We start from the raw sequence: 24,063 nt of genomic DNA on the forward strand, positions 1-24,063 counted from the left end.
TTAGGTGGGTTAAAACAGCGGGCAGTCATTAATAACTAGGGCCACCGTTTTGATTATGCCCTCATAATACGTTAGAATCTGCAAGATGTATGGGTTGAAAGAAATTATAGATCCTGGGGAGAAAAGATATCTAAGCGTTGCTACCTAAAGGCTTAATGTAAAGGGACTGCCACATTCTGAATGCAAGTGATTACATGGCAGAATCACTTAAAACCTGCCTGCTTGCTTTAACATAATGATATTTTTGCAGAAACAAAGAGGAAACCTTTCCAGGCTAATTACTTTGATATATATATATATATATTTATTTATTTCACATTTTCCAACTATATTTTTGGACTCTGAGTTGTCAAGTGGCTGGACAAAGCAGTGTTAAAAATTCAACAACCCTAATTACTAGTCGAGCAGTATAAAAACCTCTGAATAAATGTCAGTCGGGGAGATAAGCTCTTATCTTAATCTAATGGCTCCACAGACTTAATTTGTCAGGCCGGCCTGGTTGATGAAAAACAGGTTTCTATTCTCCAGCATTCAGCATTTGCAGCAACATCTTTCCAAATCTTTGAAGTTGGATAGCAATACCAGCAGCAGAACAGTCCTGTAAAAAAAAAAAAAAAAAATTCCGGTGATGAAGCCAATTTAATTCCTATTGTCCTATTACGCTAATTAATACTGCTCTGCCTACACTGGTGCAAGAGAGACAAAAAATGAAGCCAATTTATTTTTAGATTTGTTACATTCTGGGCTAATTGCTCTCACCCCCTCTCCCCCGTCTATCCCCCACCACACACAATGTGTTAATCATTGTGGGTCCCTTCTGGCATGAGAGAAACAGGGTTTGAAATGAAGGCCTCTTCAAGGAACCATTCAGAAAGGCCAGGACAATCAATTCTTCTATCCCACAAAGTAAGACATTCCATGTGGAGGATTTGATTTGACTTGATTTTTTTCCAAACACAAGAGATACATTGGATCCTGAATGATGACTGTACCCTTGGAAAGCTCTTCCTTAAAGAAGACTTTAAATGCAGTTCATACTGAATGCATGCCAGTGTCAACAGACTTCATGCCAAACAAGTCGCAAAAGGAAAGATTTTGACCTCAAGTTAATGCTCCCTCCCTCTCTCTTTGACCCACAGTTATACGTGCTTGGTAAACTCTGCGTAATTTTTAAAGACTGATTACGGTCACAGCATTCTGGATTTAAGAGATAATGGAGATCTTAAAAACAAAGGCCACTTTAATTTTTTTTAAAAAAAGCATTTCGGCATGAGCAGGGTGAAGGAAATGCCACTATATCTATGGGACTTGTCTGCCTTGTGAAACCATCAATTATAAACTTCTTATGGGTGGGTGTAAGCTATAAAACATTCTGGAATTTGAGAGGCATAAAACCAGTGTAATGGAGCACAGAATCACAGACACAACGATGTGATGATCTCAGAATTGCCAAACAATACCAGCTCCGTAAGTTCATCTCACCAAAAGAAAGGATAGACCGCAATGAGAAGAAAAAAAAGAGACCCTAGCTAGGTTTCCAATTTCCCTTTATTATAAAATCCCCTCCCGTTATTCCTTTTAATTTCTTGATGATAGATCTGTTGCATTTCTATAAACAGCCTTTCCCAGAATCCAAGGCAGCATTTTTAGGAACTGAGCCAGTTTTAGGCCATATCTGTGCTGTTGTGAGTGTGGGCCACAAACTGTGTCTGGAGTGCAGGAAGATGAGATGATGTCGTCTTCTCTTTGCTGCACCGCCAATACAGTCGAACCCATATTTTTCCTGCTCTTGAGTTGAAAGTATGTTTTCTTGTGTATGTGTTGTTGGCCTGTGTAGTTTGCCTGTTGTGCTTCACCTTTTTAGGTCATCCTTGTACTTTGATCAGCTGCTCTGCAGAGAGAGAAGACCCCCCTTGTCTGAATTTCTTAGTAAGGTCACCACTCGGGCTCTTTAGGAGCTGAACTGAATCTCGTCTAGTCTCAAATGCCTGCATAAAGGATGAGGTCGGCAGCTTCGGGAAAGAAAAATAATAACTCAAAGAGAAAATTGTATTGGCTTTTTCAATCAATGGAATTCTGAACATCAAGGGTTAAAACCGCCTTGCTGCTGAGAAGGGACTACAGTAAGAGAGTCAGCACCCAGAGTCCCTCTGTAAGAAAAAGTGTTTCTCAATTTGATAAATAAATAATAAATAAGTAAAGTTTGTTGAGGAAAAGCTGGGAAAATATAAGAGAGGATTTTTTATTTAAAGTTGGTGCTTGTGTCTATGTATACTGTATGTCTGTCAATATGTGTGCTTCAGCTTTCTATATAAATACATATCCAATAAGAGCCATATACATGCATGCATACATACATACACACATATACACACATACATATACATACATGCCTGCATATACAGTTATGTATGTATATAGGTCCAGTAAGATCAATATACACACATACCCAGGAAGACCCATACATAGACATACAAACATGCACAGAGATAGACACAGACAGACAGATACCCCTCCCCCCCCCATACATATGTCCACTGAGATCCATTAACAGGAAGGAAAGAGATTGGTAATTGCTTTTCTGGATCCCACAGAGAGGAAGACATAACCATAGGGTCCAGTGATAGCTACTCGTCTGAACCTGAACCCCTACTGACTGGCTGCCCCAGTGTCCCGAATTGGGCCGCAGTTGGGCCAGAATTGTTTCGAGCCAATTGAGCACCCAACCAGCATCTGACCAACCAGAGCTGTTTTGGTGCAGTGGTAAGAATGCAGAATGCAGTATTGCCGACTGCCAGCAGTTCAGTTCTGACCGGCTCAAGGTTGACTCAGCTTTCCATCCTTCTGAGGTCGGGAAAATGAGGACACACAGATTGTTGGGGGCAATATGCTGACTCTGTAAACTGCTTAGAGAGGGCTGTAAAACACTGTGAAGCGGTATAGAAGTCTGAGTGTTATTGCTAGTGCTATTGCTATCAGCCCAGGAGAGAAGCAATGTAAAGGTGCAGCATAGAAAGACATTGGGAAGTTTTCTGTTCTGGAGGCCTGTTTTGGGAAAAATTGCTGACATCTGCATGATGTCTACATTCTTGATCTTCTTGATAATAATAAACTCTATGAAGAAAATAAGTAAACACGTATCTTTGTCTGTCAATCTGTATAACATATCCAAGAAATGGAAGACCAGCTACAATCAGGTGAGTAGGAGTGAGTGAAATTGTCTCTCTGTTGCAACCTGGGTGATAGGCCAAGGCCACCTGGATCCCATTTTTGACAGCCCTCCAAGTAATTCAAGATTGCTACAGAATATTAGTGGCAAACCCCCCCCCATACATTAAGACAATTTCATGTTGTTTTAGTCACGCCAACCACACAAAATAGGTGCACTAGAAACCTATTTTCTTAAGAGGGGAAAAAAGGCTAGTGGCAGTAAGAATAAGACTAAGAATAATTTTATTTCTATACCGCCCTTCTCCCGAAGGACTCAGGGTGGTGTACAGCCTATTAAAAACACAAGACAACATCAGTTAAAATAATTTAAAATTATTAAATGAATTCGGCTCAATTTAAAACCCCAGGAATTTAAAACCCAATTTAAAATTGTTATGTTGATAGCCCAGCCTGGCGGAACAACAGGATCTTGAGTGCACAATGAAATACCCGGAGGTCGGAGATCTTATGCACTTCCGGGGGCAGTTCATTCCACAGGGCTGGGGCTCCCACAGAGAAGGCCTTCCCCCTGGGTGTCACTAGCCGACATAACTTGGCCGATGGCACCCTGAGGAGACCTTCTCTGTGGGAGCGAACTGGCCGGTGGGAGGCTATTGGTGGGGCCCCCAATGTAGGACTTGGCCAGTGATGCCTCTGAACCTGTTCCAGCCTTTAGCTGCATCTAAGAACATGGTTAAAGAAGCACTATTGACCTATTGTGGAATAAATATTGGCCAACAATGTCCCAGGGATAAATTGACACCTTAAACTGCTTTTGTTCTTCAAAATCACTTGCTAGTATTTTCATATTCATTTGCTCCCCTCAAATCAAAATATTGTTTGCTGAAAGCAGGGCATAGAAAAACAGGGTGGTGTGATTATGTTTTATTATGATATATATTTATAATACTGTGCTCCTAGTGAAATCAAACAATGATGGAGAAGGAAGCATATTTCAGAAAGATATGTTGGCTGGCACAACTAGGAGGTGGAGTGCAGAATATTTGGAGGGCCCGTAGATTGCTCCCTGATTGAAAAATCGGTTGTGTCTTAACTAAACGAAGAATCACATCAATCAGTCCTGTATATTTGGAACTACTGTTTATGGTTGTAAATAAGAGGCTTTAAAACCTGCCTATTCACTCCAACAGTATTATCTGCTTTTGAATATTTGAAACCACAGCAATCTTAAATAAAGTTATCCCCAATAAACGCTATTTGGATTATGCTATGGATTGCAGTATAAAATGTCACCGTAGCATAAAATGTCACGAAGGAACCAAGCTGGTCATCAACAGCAGCTTCTCACCTGCCTCATTTCTGATTCTCCAGATCTTATGGTGTCAATCTGCTATCCAGAAGCGAGTAAAGAACCCTGACTAGTCCCAGTAATGATACTGGGACCCATAACTCTAATAAACTAAAGGCACTGTGAGAATGTCACAGTGCAAACATTTAAATTTCATTCTTGCCTTGGGATAGAACATTACTGATTATTGCTTTGTAATCGTATCGGTTTCTTCATCAGCAGCTTGAAAGGACTTCAGGTGGAAGGTAATTCAGAATTTCTGCCCTGGGCATTTTTCAGCTGAAGATATAACTCAGCGATAAGTGTTGATTTAAATTAAGGTTCTTAGTTGGGATGGAATTTTCCAGAAGATTGCTTATTCTTCCTATTAATTGTTAGATTCATAAACCCTAAGACATCTGTTGTGCTGTGGAACAGAAAGTGAGCAAATTAAAATTTTCAGCATCAGATCTAAATCCCTTTTCACCTACAAAGTCAACTACTGCTGTAATTTATTTGCAAGATTTCATTCCAATCTGCAGTTTGTTGCAGGACTTCTACTTGATCAAAAGGAATGACACAATAGCTCTGTTTTGTTCTTACTGGACTGAGCTTCATCTTTCCTTAATGACATACTGGGGCCTATAAAGAATACCCTCATTGCTTTGGGGTATTTCTCACTTTTCTTTGAGGTAACAACACATCTTTTAGCATTGTGTCCAAACTGTAACTAATGTTTGCTGAGAAACACATGGATGTAGAAGAGCAATGGAAATTGGAGAAGGAGCTTCTGCTACTATCTCTAATTTTTCCATTTTGTGGAGAAGGCACAAACCCTATGGCCAAGGACATGATTTGCCTATGTTAGTATGGACCATCTCTATCTTGCAATGGTTCTAGAAAAACAACATGGAGAGTTAAAGTTGACTAAGAACAACTACAACAAGCAATTATTTGTTAATATATGTAGGGAACACAGCAGATCAGGGCTGTCAAACTCCCAACCGGTGGGCCAGATGCATCACACGCTGGCCACACCCATGCCTGGTTTAGCAAAGGCGAAAAAAGTCCCGATACGTCATGTGACACCACCGTGATGACATGAGTTTGACATCCCTGCAGTAGATGATTAGGAAAGAGCTGTGAAACTTCTCATGTGGCAGTGCAGAAAAGGTTGTGGCCCATATGGCATAATGCCTCTTCTACTCTACATCTATGTTAAGGTGCCTTCAAGTCAGTGTTGATTTCTTGCAACTGCTTGGACTACAGATTTCATGGAAAAGTTTTTCCAGAGGTGATTGCCTGAGCTTCCAGGAGTAAGAGAGAAATACTGGTCCAAAGTCACCCAGTTGGCTTTGTGGCTATGGTCTCCTGATTCCTAATCAGATGTCTTAACTACTACACAAAATGCTGGTATAGTAAGGAGTCACTGACTCAAAGGCATACACACCCAACCACAATTGGTTTTGATTTGAATAATGTGAGAAACTGCGCTTAACTAATAGGGAACTGAATGCCTCTAGTTTTTTTCTTGTGGTCACACATGAGTGTGAAAATGAAGATCCCATGAACCTGGAAGGCAAACTAAGTTTATTCCTATGGTTTATCATTACTTGATGCTGTCCAAACTGTTGTCTTGCTACATATTTGCAAGCCTCATGCAACTTTGACTGTTCATACGTTCAGTGCATTCACATGCATGCAACTGTAACTTACTATACGAATATATATTGCTTGTGTTAGCTTTAAAAGTGCTTTGCCATAAAACTTAATGGTTTTGATGCTGCATACCTAAAAGGAAACGTTTGTCATTTTCAGCTATAAATGTTTGTGCTCAACAGTCTTAATTCACTGTGTCAGATAAGAGGAAATCATGTTAGAATGTATTTATGATTTATCGCTCCTATCTAAGCTCCAGAGATGTTGGGAAAGTAGTTCTTCTTTTTAATCTAACAGGAATAGTCAGGTAAAACCCACACTAATCTAGCTCTTTGCTAGTGAGAAATAAAAAAACATTATGTAGGCAATTCTTGGGCCTCTAACATTACAACAAGGTGCTTTTGACTGATCCATCTCTACACGGGTATTTGGAGGCTCTGTTTCCCATGTTGAACATCTATTGCATGCTGGTGGATGTTGTGGTTGTATAAAGCAGAAAAAGTTTAAGAATTAAAGGTATGTCCAAGATCATTAGGGGTGGGCCAAAGAGTCTAGGCAGTGGACATTCCATGCATTTTTAAAATAAAAGAAGTATGATTCTAAATCTGATATATGCTCTTTGTGATGGTATAAATTTTAGCTTACATGCTATCTGGGAGCCACAATTCATCTAAAGCTAAGCATTTTAGAGCCATGCTTATCATATATCTAGATGTGACCAAGATTGTTCTGCTTTTCCCTTCCAACTTGGACATCTCCTCCATCTGACAAAAATTCCCAGAATGTAGGCTGTAGACACCCCGCAAAGAGAAGTATGAGTTTTATCATCGAAAACAAGCCAAGGGTGTAAGGTTTTAAATGACTAAACTTGCATGCACCATTTGCCGGGGGCGGGGGCGGGGGGTATGGGTCTCTTGTGTACATTTTGCTTGCTTGGACAAAAGGGACTTTTGCAGTAGGTGGATTCATGCCCTCTTTGCACATAGCTGCTGATTGTAAACTTTATCCAGGTGTTACAGCTTGAAAATATGGTGAACCAGCCCATTGACAGCATAAACCTATCTAAGAGTAAGATTTGTTACGTTCAATGGAACTTGCACCCTGATGAATAGCTATACAGTTTCAGCCTTAAAAGGCCTACAGATTTCAAATGAAGCATTAGAATCCATTTGTTTGGATGCTCAGAAGTAATTGTAATTCCAGTTTGTATGAAATTATTATTCTTATTTGCATATCAGTGTAGAAAACAAAGAGTCAAGTTTCCTTCAGACTGAGCCCCAATAGCATTCTTGGCAATATCGTGGCCATTGGCTTACTTTTCTGGACTGCTTCCTAGTCTAGCTACAACTCTGCTAGTAATCTTCCTACCAAGCATTAACTTGGTTCAATCTTGTCTTTGCTTTTCAAGATCAGTTAGATACGTTTTGAATTTTTTTTTATATAAGCATCCCAGTGATCCAGAATGGTCCTGATCCCCTATAAAATCAGCAGTACTTTATTCCAATAACTCCTCAGTCTATGACCCAAGGCCCAACATTTTTTTGTGGTTTTCCATCAACCTCCATCAATACAAGACAGGCTCTGATGGGAGTTGAGCAGGAAGTTTTTTGGATTTTAAGAAGTCAAAAATTCCCACCTGAAGCTTAGCCTAAAGTTTAACTCACAGAAGCCCAAATGCGTCCAGAATCTGACTCACTATTATTCCTTTATTGACGTGTGGAAACCTACAATCAGGTAAGATATTATGGGAAGAAATATCCATCTGGTTCAGTTCCAAGCCGGGAGTAAGACATTGGAAACATGGAGGCTGGTTGGAAAGATGGTTTAATGATGAAGCAGAACCACATGGGTTCTCGGTAGCTGACCACATCGAGTTGAGAGTGAGGGGCTTTTATACCTTCTCTTGGGCTTTGCACTTGAACTTCCTGTTCCTGTGCAAGAACATGTATTCTATTGGCTGCTGTAGGGGTCATAGCTGGCTTTGTAGATTGCCTGAGCTATGTTTGGTTGAAGCCTGGAAGATGATGCAATGTCCCCAGGAGATTGTGCAATGGGGTAAGCTCTGCTGCTAGATGGTAGTGGGTTAATCCTATTATGTCCTGAGGGGGCATGTCTTAACCCCATCATCCTGGAGCTGGAGATCTTTTGTTTTGTAGATAGGCTGGCCCAATCTTTCTCAATGGGCACAAAATATCTGCTGGGGGCTATTAAGAAAGACTTGGGGCTGTTTTCTGTTTCCAAGAACATGTTTCTCTATTTCTCTATTTCCTTTAGGGAAATATAATATTCTGCATTTTTCATATTTCCTAAAATATTCCATTCTTCTGGGAGGGGGTGGCTTCCCACAATAGGATGTTCCTTTTGCATTCTTATCAGTTTGGGATGAGGTGTGGTTAAAGAAAGGGCTCCTTATAGATGCTTAACAGTCCTATTTCACCCTTTAAAATTCTTAAAAACGTGGCTCATCTGCTTTGGAACTGGGACCCTCTGTTTGCTATGGCAGATTTGAAATAGTCCACAAGTAGAAATTATGTAATTCTGAAAAGTGCATTAATGTAGCCTTGAGTTCAAGGAATTGGAGGGTGAAATCAAACAATTTCAACAGAAAAACATGTAGGAAAAGGATCTTTTTCCATTGTGTTGACCTGCAGCAGACAGGGTATAGGTTCTGCTGGAATACCGCAACATTTACATATAAATGTTTTGCTTTTTGCCCTTCTGGACAGACAGTTCTTAACATTGCCAAATAAAACATCTCCAGTTGCTTTGTTTATTTTCCACCTTTTTCTTTTCTGGGAAAAAAAAAAGAATGAGACAGCAATAAGAAATCACAGGAGAGCTACAAATGTAAGACTTGGACATCAGCATTTCCTGTAAAAAAAAAAAATTGTGAATGAAGCAGAACAATTGCCCAAAATAAAATGCTTGTTTGGAAGCTCCCTAAACAGTCTGATCGCTGATGGGGAGGAAAGGCAGCGGGAACTAAATCCACCTTTTGCACACAGAAATGGAGATTCTCTATCTAAGGTTTTCAGCTATCTTATGGAAAATGGTATTTTTAATGAAAACAAAACAAAACAAAAAGATTTGGCACACAAATATATTGGAGAGTCTAGACTGTTCCAAGTATTTTTGTAAAATAAAAACGCTTTCCAGTTAAGGAGTGGAGAGAGAGAGAAAATATATGCTTGAAAAAATAGCATAAAACTGAATTGGATGCTACGTGTGTCTAGCATTAGCGGTAAACGTTTTTCTTTATTTAACTGTTCTCTGGAGGAAGGTAGAATGGATTTACATATTGCCAAACGTGTGAATATAAGGTAGATTGCACTTCCTGCTGGAAAGCTGGACCAGAGGCCCTAAACTTTGGGGGCCAGCGAACACATATGGAGTTTTCAGAGGATTTTTATGGGCACTCTTGCAAAATGGTTCCATGGTGGCTCTGGCAAATCACAAAACACCAATTTAACAGAAGGCAAGCCGAACACTGGACTGCAGCCACCGACCATGCTATTTTCTAAGAATGCATTTGGGGCTTCTGTGTGGTCCAGAAGCATTGTGAGAAACAGGTATGGCTGGGGCCTTGTACTCCTTTTTTAAAAAAATAAAATAAAATAACCGCTTACAATTAGGTGACCAATTTTATCTAACAGGCACATTATCATCCCCAAGGGCTATGTTAGGCCAGTGTCTCTCAATCTGGGAACTTGAAGTTATGTGGACTTCAACTCCCAGAATTCCCCAGCAAGCTATGCTAGGTGGGGAATTCTGGATATTGAAGTCCACCTGTTCTCAGCCTTGGAAGCCATATTAGGCCGGAAGCTTCAATGCTGCCACCTCCTCATGTGTGGGGAAAGTAGGAGGGGGGATTTAGGAGAGCGGAATTAGTAGACATAATAGCATTCTTCCTATTGGTCAAGGTCAGGGGCTGGGTCGAGATGGAACGGACGTTGATTGGAGCATGTGATCGACTGAGGAGAAGGGGGATGGTTTTGGGAGCTTTGAATTAGTGAAGGAAAGCCCGGGCTTTTCAGATTCGGGATTTCCCAGATGTGCCAGTTTACCTATTCTAGTAAAGAGAACTTTGGAAAATGCCTGCTTCCGCGTCTTTACTGGGAGTTGGGGGTTTTCTGGAACGCTGACACTTATCTTCAAATTGTCAAGGTTGAGAAACACTGGGTTAGGGAGTCAGTGTTAGGCTCTTACCCAATCCAGCAAAACAATTTTCAACCAGCTGTCCTAGGCTGATTTACTGTAAAACAATCTAAGCAATTATTATCTAGCAATTATTCCCTCAATGCTTCTGGCCCCAAATGCACTCTTAGAAAATAGCATGGTTATCACTTGGATAGGAGACTACCTGCGAATGCCATAGGTAAAGTGGGAAGTTGAAGAAAGATCCTGCAGAAGGCAGTGGGAGGCCACACCTTGTAGCCAAGAAGATGTCATGCATGTATCTCCGTGGCTTCCAGAGGTCAAGCCAGAAATGCTAAAAGTAGGCTCCCGCAAGCACCTATCAGGGAATAAGTGTACTTCTAGCTAAAAGTATCTAGATTTCCCATGCAAAAAATTGCCGGGTCTGTTTTTCCTTCACAGTTCAAAGTTGCCCATAATTCCATAGGGATTTTTAAGGGGGAAGGGGGGAAGCAAGCTGGTAGGGCAGAGCTGCCTTTCAAGATGGCAACAAAATGCTTGAAGAAGGAAAAATGGTGGGACACGTGTTTGCTGACTCCAGGAATTCCAGTCAAATGGCTGGGCGAGGGGTTCCTGGTTTTGCTTGAACTGGCTCTGTGTGTCTTCTTGCTGGGATCAAAGACAACAGCAAGAACTTGTGGTCTTTTCCACATTTGAATCCCCCCTCCCTTTCCCTCTTTATTGCATTTAGAAGAGTGAGGAGCTTTGTTTGCTGGCTGTTTAAACCCTACTTCAAAAGAAAACTTGAATCAGTACATGCCTGTGCTATATACAAATTAAAATAATTGATTTTTGGCAGACTTTGGGAAAGATATATAAATTTAAAGGATCACATTTCCAATCCAGGGCTCCGGATGGCATGTTGATTTGGAACCACTGCTCTCTCATAGAGCTGGAAGTTGGCCACGGAAGAGAAGGGAGCTGCTTGCTTTGATTTAATCTAACCTCTTGTCATGGCAGCTCTTTCTTCAACTCTTTACAGCTCAGACCTGTTGGGTTTTGGCACCAGTCCATAGCTGCATCCTTTCTTTGCCTGCTGGCTTTGCGGCCTTTGCACAGAACCATTGAATGGGGAAGATATATAGGACAGTACTTCTCTTTTCTATTTCCCTCCTTTTCCTCTCCTTCTCCTTCTCCTCCCATCAGTGGGAGCACCACACCCAATGAAGCACAACAGCTTCTGGCTTATACCCATCCTGTGACGGATGGCACTGGGTCCCACACTCTCTGCACTGCCCTAAAAATAGCTCTCAATTAACATTGCATTTCAAGAATTGGAAATTTTCCCAGAAGTCCATTCTTTCCCTCTCTTCTCCCCTCCCTCCCCTTTTCTGTTTCATTACATTTTGCAGTAATAATACATAAGCCTGTAGAAAACATGACGGGTAATGAAAAATGTAATTAATATAAGCAGTGTAAAGCATGTTTTTTTCCTCTGTTGTCCTTGCAGAAAATTGCTGCTTTAAACTGAGCAGGATGTGAAAATGCATAAAGCAAACACTGATATGCTCCGCTTTGTAAATATCTTATGCAAAACCGTGAAGGCAACTGCTGTTTATTATTTTACTCTGTCACAAATTCTTTTCAGAAAGTTTTTAGGTTGTTTTTCTTGCCTCTTTTTTGTTTTTGTTTTGCCCTTCTCAGATTAAAAGATGATACTATCCTAAAATTATCGCTTTTTGGTACTATAGCTTTAACACTTACAGATTCAAGATAAAAATTGCACTTTTTCCTTCTGTTTGGCTCCTCCTCCATTTCCAGAAAAGATCATCAGTTACCCATAAACCTTTGCAAAATTTGCTTATGCTTCCCATTTGTTTTTACATTTTAGTTTTATTACACAAGGTTATCCTTAGACATGATCCAGAAAGCTACAAAACTACATTAGGAATACATTTCCCCTCAAAAGGGCCCTGCTATATTCTTAAAGCAACCTGGCAAAGTGCTTTTAATCCTGAAAGAAATTCTGAAATCTGATTTATGAATTAATGTTGGGGTAGAAAGACCAAAATTAGCAACTATAGCATGGCTTGAGTCTAGTGCAAATTCTTTGTGTGAGCCTAGCTATCTCTTTGAATTGGATTACAGTCATAAGCCGTTTCCTCATGAGAGACTTATGAGGAATAGCTCGATAGCCATCATTGCAGTGATGTAAAGCTTGTTACACTACTGTTACTTTCCTCAATAGAGGTTGACTGGCTCTAGATGCTAAAAGTCATTATATGGAAATGACTACAGAGTACATTTCAGTTAAGGGTAAGTACTGCCCTCCCACTGAATCTCAAGTTTGGATAGAGTTTAGCATCACTTCATCATTTGTAGGGGATTCTGTAACTCCCATAATCCATATGGAACCACAGCAGACTAAGATCTCGCAAGCTTTGTATGCTTTGTAGAGGATTTCATAATATTACAAATATTCTTGGAACCGTTCTAAAATAATTGGAAAAAGTGGCTTTCAGAAGAACCACATTTGATTTGACTTGGAGTTGTTGTTCATTGCATAAATTGCTTGTCCGCATTTCCCAGTATTGAAAATATAGATTTTTGGGTTTTTTTGATACTCTCTAAACATATTGGACTGCTGTTCCTTTTCTCCTTATCTATCATGATCTACTGGCTGAGGACAATGGGGATCATAGTCCAGCACCTCTGGAGGTATCATCAGGGATAAAAGTCTGCCCAACCCAACCTGCATATAGTGGGGACTGAGTATGACATTTCTAGATGCACAACAGGTTCTCAATCACTCACTTCCTACTCACTAATGAGTTGAGATTAGAGCACTTGGTAAAACATAATAAGATGGTCTGCTAGGTAATGCTATATCTACCAGCAGATCAGTGGTGGAATTCAATTTTTTTTATTACCGGTTCTGTGGGCGTGGCTTGGTGGGCGTGGTGTGGCTTGGTGGACGTGGTTTGGTGGGCGTGGCAGGGGAAGGATGCTGAAAAATCTCCCTTCCCACCCCACTCCAGGGGAAGGATACTGCAAAATCCCCATTCCCACCCCACTCTGGGGCCAGCCAGAGGTAGTATTTGCCGGTTCTCCAAACTATTCAAAATTTCCACTACCAGTTCTCCAGAACCTGTCAAAACCTGCTGAATTTCACCCCTGCAGCAGATTCTACTAAACTGAGCAGAGTTTGTCACGGGAGCACTGCTTTGCAGAATAGGCTTGCTACTCTACCTTTGAAAACCAAAGTGAGAGGGATAAAGTTATCCAAGTTGAAATGTACCTGCAGGAGGCCATTATGGATTCTGATAAGACTTTCCAGCTAAAACAATCCAAAGGAAGTGAAGGCAATATGGTCCATGCCAGGACTTTTGAGTCATTTCTCATGGGCCATGCTGGATTCCTTAGGAATTCAGTCTGAAAATCTCTCCCACCATAACAATCCAGTATTTCAAACTCATTTTCTACAGCCAGCCAAAAATTGTGACTAGTTTATTTTGTTCTTTTCTCTTTCCCATTCTCTGTAGCTGACACTTAATATTAGTTACTGTTTATTTTTACCTTGTTCTCAGAGCTAAAGGTTTTCACTTCAGACTTCAGTTGTGCATGACCCACACATACCATGCCTTTTGCTTTAGATTCTCTGATCTAAAGAGATCCCTTCAAAAAGCCAGGCCTCTCTCTTGTTCCATTTTGCACAGCCATTTGGAGTCCCAGATGCAGGAAATGAAATAATCCACGCTCATACAGGCCTGAAAGTGCCCATCTGGCACACAGGAACATCACTCTGCAGAATCACATAAGCGTGAGTTCACTTTTGTTATGGCATTTCATAAACAGAGAAGCAGAGAGCAAACAGGGAAGGCCTTTGAGATAATAACAATCATATTTATCACAGATTGGCCTTAAAATGCATGTGTGCTTGTAAAGCAGGTTTGAAAGCACAAAGGAGATATATCTCTGGTGAAAATGTCACCTAATTTTTCTCATTGTTTCTTCTTCAAGAAGACTGAATGTGGGTGGAAGCATAGAAGATGCCATCATATCCCTCAGTAATTAGAGGCATGCAATTTTCGCCTTAAAAGAAATACTTTGTAAAACCTCAAAATATAAGGTGTATTTTCTAAAACACAACAAACCAACTCTGGATTTAGAGCTACCTTAACTGGGCTACTGGGCTAGTCAACAACGAGGAGATGGACAATGTTTCCTAATATAACAGAATAACACAGTTGGAGGTCTTCTAATCCAACCTCCTGCTTAAGCAGAAGACCCTGTACCAGGTGTCAAACTTAATTTCACTGAGGGCCGCATCAGGGCTGTGGCTGACCTCAGGGGGCTGGGCAGGTGTGGCCGACTGGGTGGGTGTAGCCGACTGAGTGGGTGTGGCCAGCTTGATGCCACTCCCCAAACTGCTGGCATGTTTCCTCTTTGCATTGGGTAGACCGGGCCAAAGCCACTCTGGCCTGATGTTTCCTCTTCATATTTAGTAGACCAGGCCAAAGCCACGCTGGCTGGTCCCTTACATTTTCCAGGATGGTCCCGCGGGCCACATCCTTGTGGTTGACACCCCTGCCCTATACCATTTCAGACAAATGGCTGTCCAGTCTCTTCTTAAAAGCCTCCAGTGATGGAGAACATTTCCTAATTTGGTAGCCCAAGTTATAGTCCCTCTAAGCCTGACATTGTAAAAGTACCTTGAAAGGGTAAATACGGGTACTCAAATGAAACTCAAATATTGCTGGAAATGTAAATTTTATAAAGGAACTTATTATCATATGTGGTGGACCTGTCCAAAAACAAAACAATACTGGCAAATGATTAGAACACAAGTAGAAGAAATCACACAACGAAGATTAGAAATGAGACCGGAAACCTTTCTTCTAGGTATAATAAATGGACAATATGAAAAGGAAATAAAATATTTAATCATCCATATAATAACAGCAGCACGAATAATTTTTGCACAAAATTGGAAGAGTAGTGACACCCCGACAGAAGATAGAGTAATTAATAAGATTATGGAATGTGCAGAAATGGACAGATTTACAAAAGAATTACAAGATAAAGAGGAACATGATTATTATCTAGTATGGGAAAAGTGGTATACTTGGTTGAAAAATAGAAAAAGGAAAAAAGTATAGGGAGTAATTGGAGTTACAGAAACAGGAACATAAATCACTAACATAAATTAACAATGAATCATAAAGATAGATATATGAGTAAGATCAAACAAGGAAGAGTCAAAACACAAATAAGAACATACATTACTGTTGTTTATTTGACAATATATATTTGACAAAATGTATATTTGAAATCTTTGTTTACATGTTTTGTTCTGTTTGTTTTGTTGTCACTAGTTCTGTTTTGTTTGTACTTTTAAACAAATAAAAATTTATTTAATTAAAAAAAAAGAAACTCAAATATTATTGTGCATTGACATCTTGGCAGTTTGAGGGGAAAAAAGTTAAGATGGCAGCCACAGCGATGCAGTCAAAGTCACATCCCTTGTTTATGTGCATGGTGATGCATGTAAGGAAGGTTGCATGGTTGTTACATCACTTCTGTGGCTCTGCTGTGGACATCCAATTATCCATGAGCTCAGAAGCATATGGAACCAGGTTCTAACTCAATGTAGAACAGATCTCAGCTTCAGTTCTTGAAATCTTCAGAGGGTTGTAAACATCCCAGATAGGAATTCCAGAGGGCTAATTTCAGAGTCAACCTAAAGTAGTTTCCTTCATTCCTGTCATTATACTGTAGGTAGTCCTCAATTGATAATCACAATTGGGACTGGAAATCCCATCATAAGTCATGCCAGTCATAAGTCAAGGTGCCCACATGATTGGAAGTAATTTCATGGCCTTTTTTTACAGCAATCATGAGGTGAATATGGCAGTCATAAGTGTGAATCCATTCATTTGAATGGGCATTTTTTTGTTGGAAACTAGCAAAAACCGTAATGAGTTCTCATTCACCCTTCACCAAAACTATTTTTAATATATGATTTTTACTAGAATTTTTTTTTACAGAAGTAAAAGGTAAACAGAGAAAGTTAAGAAAAAGAAAAAAAGGAAAATTGTGAAAAGCAATGCACATAGAAAAACATAATTAAAGAAACTTCTGATCTTCATTCAGCAATTACAAACTTAGTATCCTCCCTCTCTAAAATTACATTAAATTGTTCCCTTCTGTCCCATATTCAACCTTTCTTAATCAGCAAATCCATAAATCACCATTTCATTTTCCCCCTATTTTTCACCCTTGAGCAAATCCTGACTATTCAAGTGGTTACCTTTTCCAAAATACAGGCAAATACAACTTTGTGACAGATAAAGGGGATAATAAAACAAAATCTGTCTTCTCTCTCTCTCTCTCTCCCCCCTTTCTTCTCATGCACACACACAACAGACATCAAGTGATGACATTTAGCAGTAAGGTTATCATTGCAAAACAAGGAACAAAGCTGATGTTTAAATTAATTCTGTTGGAGCAAGAAATGCAATTTGGAGGACTTCTTTGTTTAATCCAGAACGTCAATACAATTTTCTCAATGACATAAGCACTCATTGGGCTATTCTGCTCTATCAGAATGAGATTCTTGATAGGCAGGTAAATTTCTTTGGAGATTCTTAGTCATCCAGGTCATGGTTGTCCCAAAGGTGCTTTTTTCAAGAGGCAACTGGACTTTCTGGTTTTTCTTTGAAGACGTTTCACTTCTCATCCAAGAAGCTTCTTCAACTCTGATGATAGGCAGGTAGCAACCTAAAACTGGTAGCAGCCTAAAACTGAATACTTAGTTCTATATCAAGAAGGCAAATGAGACTATACATGCTTTTGACTGGAAAATACTGTATATAGCATTCGGACTTCATATAGCATTCGGACTAAATTTCATTTAGCCTTTCAGATAGATGCTTAGGTTGGAGAAGACCAATGGTGCAGTTGACACTGTTAACCATTTCTATTGAAAGCCATGCAGAGGTTGTGAAAAATGATATGCATATCTACTCAGAACTGGCTCACAACATGAGACAATGCAAAATGTGGCATTTTCATGGTGAAGTATTGTAGGCTTCCATGTGGTGATCAAGATGCTAATCCTAGGGTTCTCTTCTAATAATTGAACATCTCATGCATTCAAGGTGTTTACTTCTATAGGAATAGAAGCGCACCATGTGAGAAATATTATCCCAAATGCAATTCTTTCTTACTGTTTTAATTAACAATGCGAAGACTAAAGAACGCATCTATTCTGCAATGTAATTCTCAATTTCAAAAATGCATAATTTGAGAAAACAGTATTCTCAAACTATATTGCTGAATTAATTCATTGCCCAAAATTGTGCATTCAAAACTTCATTTTTTAATAAATAATACTTTCAAAGATACTGCTAATTTTGATTGATCCTTAAAAAAACCAGTTAATAATGCAGGAAGGAGATGGGATGAGACAAATGTGAAAGTGAGTAACAGTAAGAGAGATCCATTTGCCTTTTATAAACAATGCCTAACCATTGTGTGTGGATGACACACTAGATGATAAGCAAAGACAACACGAACCATGATCTTGCAAGCCTTGTGTCTAATCTGCTTTTAAGACCCTCTTGAAGACCTCCAGTGAAAGGAACATGCCACTTAATAAGGCAGTCAATTCCAATAATTAATTTATTATTAAGTGGTATGTTCCTTTCACTGGAGGTCTTCAAGAGGATCTTAAAAGCATGATGAAGCTGTTAAGGCCAACCACTTCAACACATTCTTCAGTTCAGTCTTTGTAAACAGCAATGGCTCAAGCCCCACATTTCCTAGTTGTACCTCAACCAATTGCAACAATCTGTTACATATAGATTTTACAGAAGATAACATTGAAAAAGCACTATGCAATCTAAAACCATCTCTATCCATTGGCCCTGATGGATTATGTACCTACTTCTTAAAAAAGCTTTCCACTGCCATAGCAGAACCTCTAAACATAGTCTATGAAATATCCTTCAGAACCAGCTCCTTGCCCAACCAATGGTCATTAGCCACAGTCATCCCTATCTTCAAAAAGGGGGACCCCAGCCTAGTTGAAAATTACAGACCAATCTCACTGTTGTGTCACCTGCAAAGTCATGGAATCAATCATAAACCAATCCATTACCCTCCATTTAGAGACAAAGAACCTACTCTCTAACCAGCAATTTGGTTTAAAAAAAATTGTCCTGTAATCTGCAACTCCTTTACTGCAAAAACATATGGACTACACATCTCGACCAGGGCAAAGCAATAGACACAATTTACATAGACTTCTGCAAAGCCTTTTATTCAGTGGTATACAACAAACTACTGTAAAAACTAAATTCTTACGACATTTCCAGACCCTTGCATAAATGGATAGCTGCGTTCCTGTCAAATAGGCAACAAGTATTCAAAATAGGAAGTGCCTTATCAAACCTTGCACCAGTTAACAGTGGTGTCCCCCAAGGCATCATTTTAGGGCCCACACTCTTTATACTTTACATAAATGACTTTTGCGATCATATTACAAGCAGCTGCGTCCTCTTTGCTGATGATGTAAAACTATTCAACACCATTGACAACACTGTTGCCCTACAAAGTGACCTTGACTATATGTCAGAATGGTCAAACAACTGGCAACTCCAAATCTCAACCAACAAATGCTCTGTCTTACACATTGGCAACAAAAAATCAGAGCACCAAATACAAGCTGAGCGGATTTGACCTCGTAGGTGACCCTCACTCTGTCAAGGATCTTGGAGTACACATCTCAAATGATCTAAGCGCCAGAGCTCACTGTAACAGCATTGCCAAAAAGGCATTAAGAGTTGTTAACCTAATCTTGCAAAGCTTCTTCTCCGGTAATATTGTACTGCAAACTAGGGCATACAAAACCTTTGGTAGACCAATTCTCGAATACAGCTCGTCTGCCTGGAATCCAGTGCATAAGCACACCAGCGTGCCTAACGTCCCTGTCCTACTGTCTCCATTTATTTGTACACATTTACTATGTTCATATTTATGTTTATACTTATACCTGTTATCAGGTACATGTTAGTCAAAATAAATAAATGGAATGAAAAAGCAGATTAGACACAAGGCTTGCAAGATCATGGCTCGTGTTGTCTTTGCTTATCATCTAGTGTGTCATCCACACACAATGGTTAGCCAATAGCATTGTTTATAAAAGGCAAATGGATCTCTTTTACTGTTACTCACTTTCACATTTGTCTCATCCCATCTCCTTCCTGCTTTATTAACTGATTTTTTTAAGGATCAATCAAAATTAGCAGTATCTTTGAAAGTATTATCTATACTGCTAATTTTGATTGAGCCTTAAAAAAATAAGCCAACCTAGCAGTTCGAAAGCACATAAAAAATGCAAGTAGAAAAATAGGTACCACTTTAGTGGGAAGGTAACAGTGCTCCATGTGCCTTCGGTGTTTAGTCGTGCCGGCCACATGACCACGGAGACGTCTTTGGATAGCCCTGGCTCTTTGGCTTAGAAATGGAGATGAGCACCGCCCTTAGAGCCAGAAACAACTAGCACTCATGTGCGAGGGAACCTTTACCTTTACCTTTACCATATTCATAGTAGTTCCTGTTGCTATTGGTTGTGATCCTGCAGAAGTCTCCTCCATCCTTATATGACAAACATTTAAAAATCTGCTTGCATATTATTCTTCCTTTCTGCAAATCTAATTAAATCTAATCTAGTTTCTTTAACTAATTAACTAGTTTCTTTAAATCTAATCTAGTTTCTGCTAAGACTAGGTTTCCAGTCCCCTCACCATAAAGGGAGCCATCCTCTGAACTTGCTCTAGGTTGTCAAAACCCATTTTTAGCCTGTACATGAGCTGTTAGGAATGTGTATGCTTTGAAGATTATTTGGAAGTATTACTCAGGACCTTAAGTAAGCTTCTCTACTATATGTTGGACATACCCCTCACTTTCCCCACTCAGTTTGCCAGGGGTGTCAAACTGGTGGCCCGCAGGCTGGTTCGTCATGCACAGGCCATATCTACCCCAGCTCCATGAAGAGAAAAAAAATTGTGAAATGTCATGTGATGGCAATGTGATGCCGCAAGTTTGACACCCGTGTTCTATGCACTTCCAAAAAGCACATTTTTAAACAGAGAAACTTTAATGAATCATCTCCTGAGAGCACTTTTCTTTCTACGTGCAAAGAATCCTAAAGAATTATGTGAATATTTTCAGTGAACACCAAAGTAATCCTGCGGTTGTGAAGAACCTAAGAATTTCTTCTAAGTCCTAATAGTTCTATGTTTATGGGGAGAACAGTTTCCCCACAGGCTATCCTCATAGTTTTTAACCAGAAGTGAATCCTACTGAATTAAGTGGCATTTACTTCTAACTAGACATGTAGACAGTGGTGGGATTCAGCCAGTTCGCACCACTTCGAGAGAACCGGTTGTTAACTTTCTGAGCAGTTTGGCAAACTGGTTGTTGGAAGAAATCATTAGGGCAGAGAACCGGTTGTTAAATTACTTGAATCCCACTACTGCATGTAGAGGGTTGTATATGATAGGAAATGCTGATAGAAAAGTAGGCCACAGTTAGGGCCCGTATTTAGGTTGCAAAAATCTAGACCAAAAGTGTCAAACTCGTGGTCCGTGGCCTGGATGTGTCACGTGCTGGGTACACCCATCCCCGGTTTAGCGAAGGAAAAAGTCGTGATACATCACATGACGACGTGACACTGCAAGTTTGACACCCCTGATCTAGACAATCATCAAATGATAGCAAAGAGTTAAGCATTTTCTACATCCCTTGTTGCCATCTAATGGTTATCTGAATTTTTGTAGCTCATGTAGAATAAGGGTTTAAGGACATTTTCTAATCAGAGAAAGCAGTACTGGAGAAATTTCCAATCAAGATAGAGAGACTGGTTGTCAAGAATTATTGGACTGTTATCCCAAGTATCTAACAGTGACCCAAATGCTTTTTTAAGGCAGGACAGACCACTCACCAGTCTGGCAGTGTCCTCCATGTTTCTTTGATGTGCTTTCTGAACTGACCAGATTTTTAGATGCCACTTCAGCAAAGAAATGCTTCAAGGATTTGATAACAGATGAAGACAACTATGAAGCCAGTACAAGCTGCTCTGTATAACGCAAGAGAGTGCCTTCTTGCATGGGTCATTTCCTTTAAATCAACCTTCCCGAACCCGGTGCTCTTCAGGTGTGTTGGACTTCTACTATTACAATGCTCCCCACTTCCTAATTGTTTATCACAGTGACTGGAGCTTATTTGAGTTGAATCCCCAAATACCTAGTAAATGTCAAGAAAATTGCTTCAGTGTTATCATTAGGCAATCAAAGCCCAAAAGAATTGATTCTACCGTACCACCAGTTTCTTATGTTTACTATAAATTGACGTTGAATCTGGGATAAATACATTTGGCATCTTTTAGAACCTGACAACCTGCTGGGTTCTAAAGGACGTATGCTAATTTTTGGCAATAGTTTAGAATAAGTATCTATGTTATGTTCTGATTCATAAGTCAGACTCCTGTCTCTGCTGGCACTTAGGAAAGATTCACACATTCCTCCAGAAAAAGGTAGGGACATGACAAGATTCTTTTAGCTTGTCAGTTTCACATGGAAAATGTTTCTAAGTACACTTGGTGACAGCTGGTGTTTTCTATGTCAGGGACAGGCCTTGAAAATGGAAGGGTAACCTGACAGAGTAACTACCAGCTGTCCTCGGCTGAGGGCACATTTGTAAGCATGCACGGCAGGATGCTGATAGCAGAAAGCCACCTGAGAAAAAGTCATGTGTGAAAGTAGCCCACAGTTTTACCAACAGTGTACTAGTTCTACTGCATGTGGGAGATACATTCTTATCATAATGGAGACTAGAAAGGAAATAAGCCCCCCCCCAAAAAAATGTCCTGGGTGAAAAGCTGTCTTTCCTCAGGATCACCTGGTATTTGTAGTAGCCTAATTAGTCAGCTCTAATTGTATACAGCAAGCGTGATAAGAACGGTAGCATATAACAATTCATGTAGTCAGAACAATGTTTAATAAACAAATATAACTTGTAACATTGCAGATCATCATCTATGCAGATCATGGTTATTGGAATTTAGTTGCAAGTAAATATACAATTTTAGGATTATGGTCTGAGAGATTGAACAAGAACCCTAAGGCTACAGTTCATATTCTTCTCCAGCCATAAGATCAGTAGAGTGTCTTAGATTAGCCCTCAAGTTAACCACGGACTCTCATTGCGAAAGAGGCTTATGATTGGCCTACTTTATGAACTGTAAGGACTCGTGAGGTAATGTGAGCTAAGTGCTCTGAACAAACAAAATTATGATTTATGAGGTCTGACTAACTCAATAGCACACAACATTGGTTGTTGCACGGCATCGTGGTATGGCTCAATGTATTGCATTTTACTCCTGAAAAAAGAAAAAAACAATGGTATTTGAAGAGTGGAAAAATGAGATTTACTAATTTGGGTAGATAAGTTTAGACCTGGCAGAACAACTATGTAATCATTGTGCAAGAAACTTCGGTGTTCAGAAAAGCTCTTCCTGCTCTCATTAATCTAGCCCTGTGGTTAATGTGCTTGATTCACCATTTGGCACCATGACAGGAAGCTTTGTATCAGGGAATAACTTATTATAATAAGTAAGTTTACAAGCAGAAATAAGCTATCCCAGCTGACTGTAAGAGAAGTTGCAGAGTTTCCAAATTAATCTTAGCTCTAACCCTGAAAAGCCACAAAGCTAATTGGAGAATTGAAAGCTTTCAAAACATGTTAGGGAGCTTGATGGGAACACGTTGAAATAAACACAAACATTTAGATAAAGCCACCATTTTAATTGTATTAATTCTGCCAATTAATGATAATGGAAGAGCCGTCCAATTAGCTAAATAGCTAATAGTTTTATCAAGCAGAGGCTGGCAATTTAAAGCAAACAAATTCTTTCTAATTTTATCCCCTTGCTCACTAAGATATTTAAAGGATAATGGGGGAATCCAATAAAGGATATTGCTCAAAGAGAGCTACATTTAAATTGTCTAATGGCTTTAAGAGTTTTACCTCAATTAACAAATACTAAACCTGAGCACTTAGTGAATTCCTGTAAAAGAGAATCATTTGGCCAATTGAGGAGAGTTTAAAGAAATTTATAAATTAACATACTCTCTGCATAAGCATTATGCATTATGCTACATTATGACTGATGCTCTTCCCCCATTGGTATAGCTCCAAAGCCACCAACAAAAAGCAAGTGAAAAATTACAGACTGGAGACATGGAGAGAATTTTATTTACTGAAATACTCAACAAAATGGAGAAGAGCAATTATTTATTTGAACAGTGAATATTGGTAGAAGGAGGTCAACCCATCCGCCATACTGGGGAAGGGACTAATTCTAGAAGCTCTTTCAGTTTGAACTGAACAGATCCTTTTTGGAGAGTGGAATTCATTAAGTAGAATAAAGTGCTTGTAATAATATGGAGGATAAAATATAATTAAAGCAATGCCATTGACTGCTAGTAATGGGGTGGTCTGGAATATGTCCGGTTTGATCCAGATGGATGATCAAAGTGACTGTCTTCTGATCTTTTAGGAATACTCCATATACATACTTGCATCAGAGTTTCATTCCAACATATATGTTTTAATGATGGGAAATACCCAGTCAGGCATGGTGGAAGACTCAAGCAGGGAATTACCCTTGAATTGTTGCATGGCAACAAGAGATCCAGGACTGACAC

General features: G+C 39.6%; 1 protein-coding gene across 1 annotated transcript in view; it reads right to left on the reverse strand.

Annotated features, from left to right (window-relative positions):
• Nucleotides 1-330: 330 nt before the first annotated feature.
• The window catches only part of LOC148114644 (uncharacterized), a 296,681-nt gene continuing 272,948 nt past the window's right edge, over nt 331-24,063 (reverse strand). The window contains exon 5 of the mRNA XM_087889908.1: nt 331-598. Within this exon, the coding sequence (XP_087746034.1) occupies nt 532-598 (67 nt within the window). The 3' untranslated portion in view covers nt 331-531. The remainder of the gene's footprint in view (nt 599-24,063) is intronic.

This window comes from Pantherophis guttatus, chromosome 3 (assembly GCF_059756535.1).
Source record: "Pantherophis guttatus breed Tessera chromosome 3, ASM5975653v1, whole genome shotgun sequence".
NCBI lineage: Eukaryota > Metazoa > Chordata > Lepidosauria > Squamata > Colubridae > Pantherophis > Pantherophis guttatus.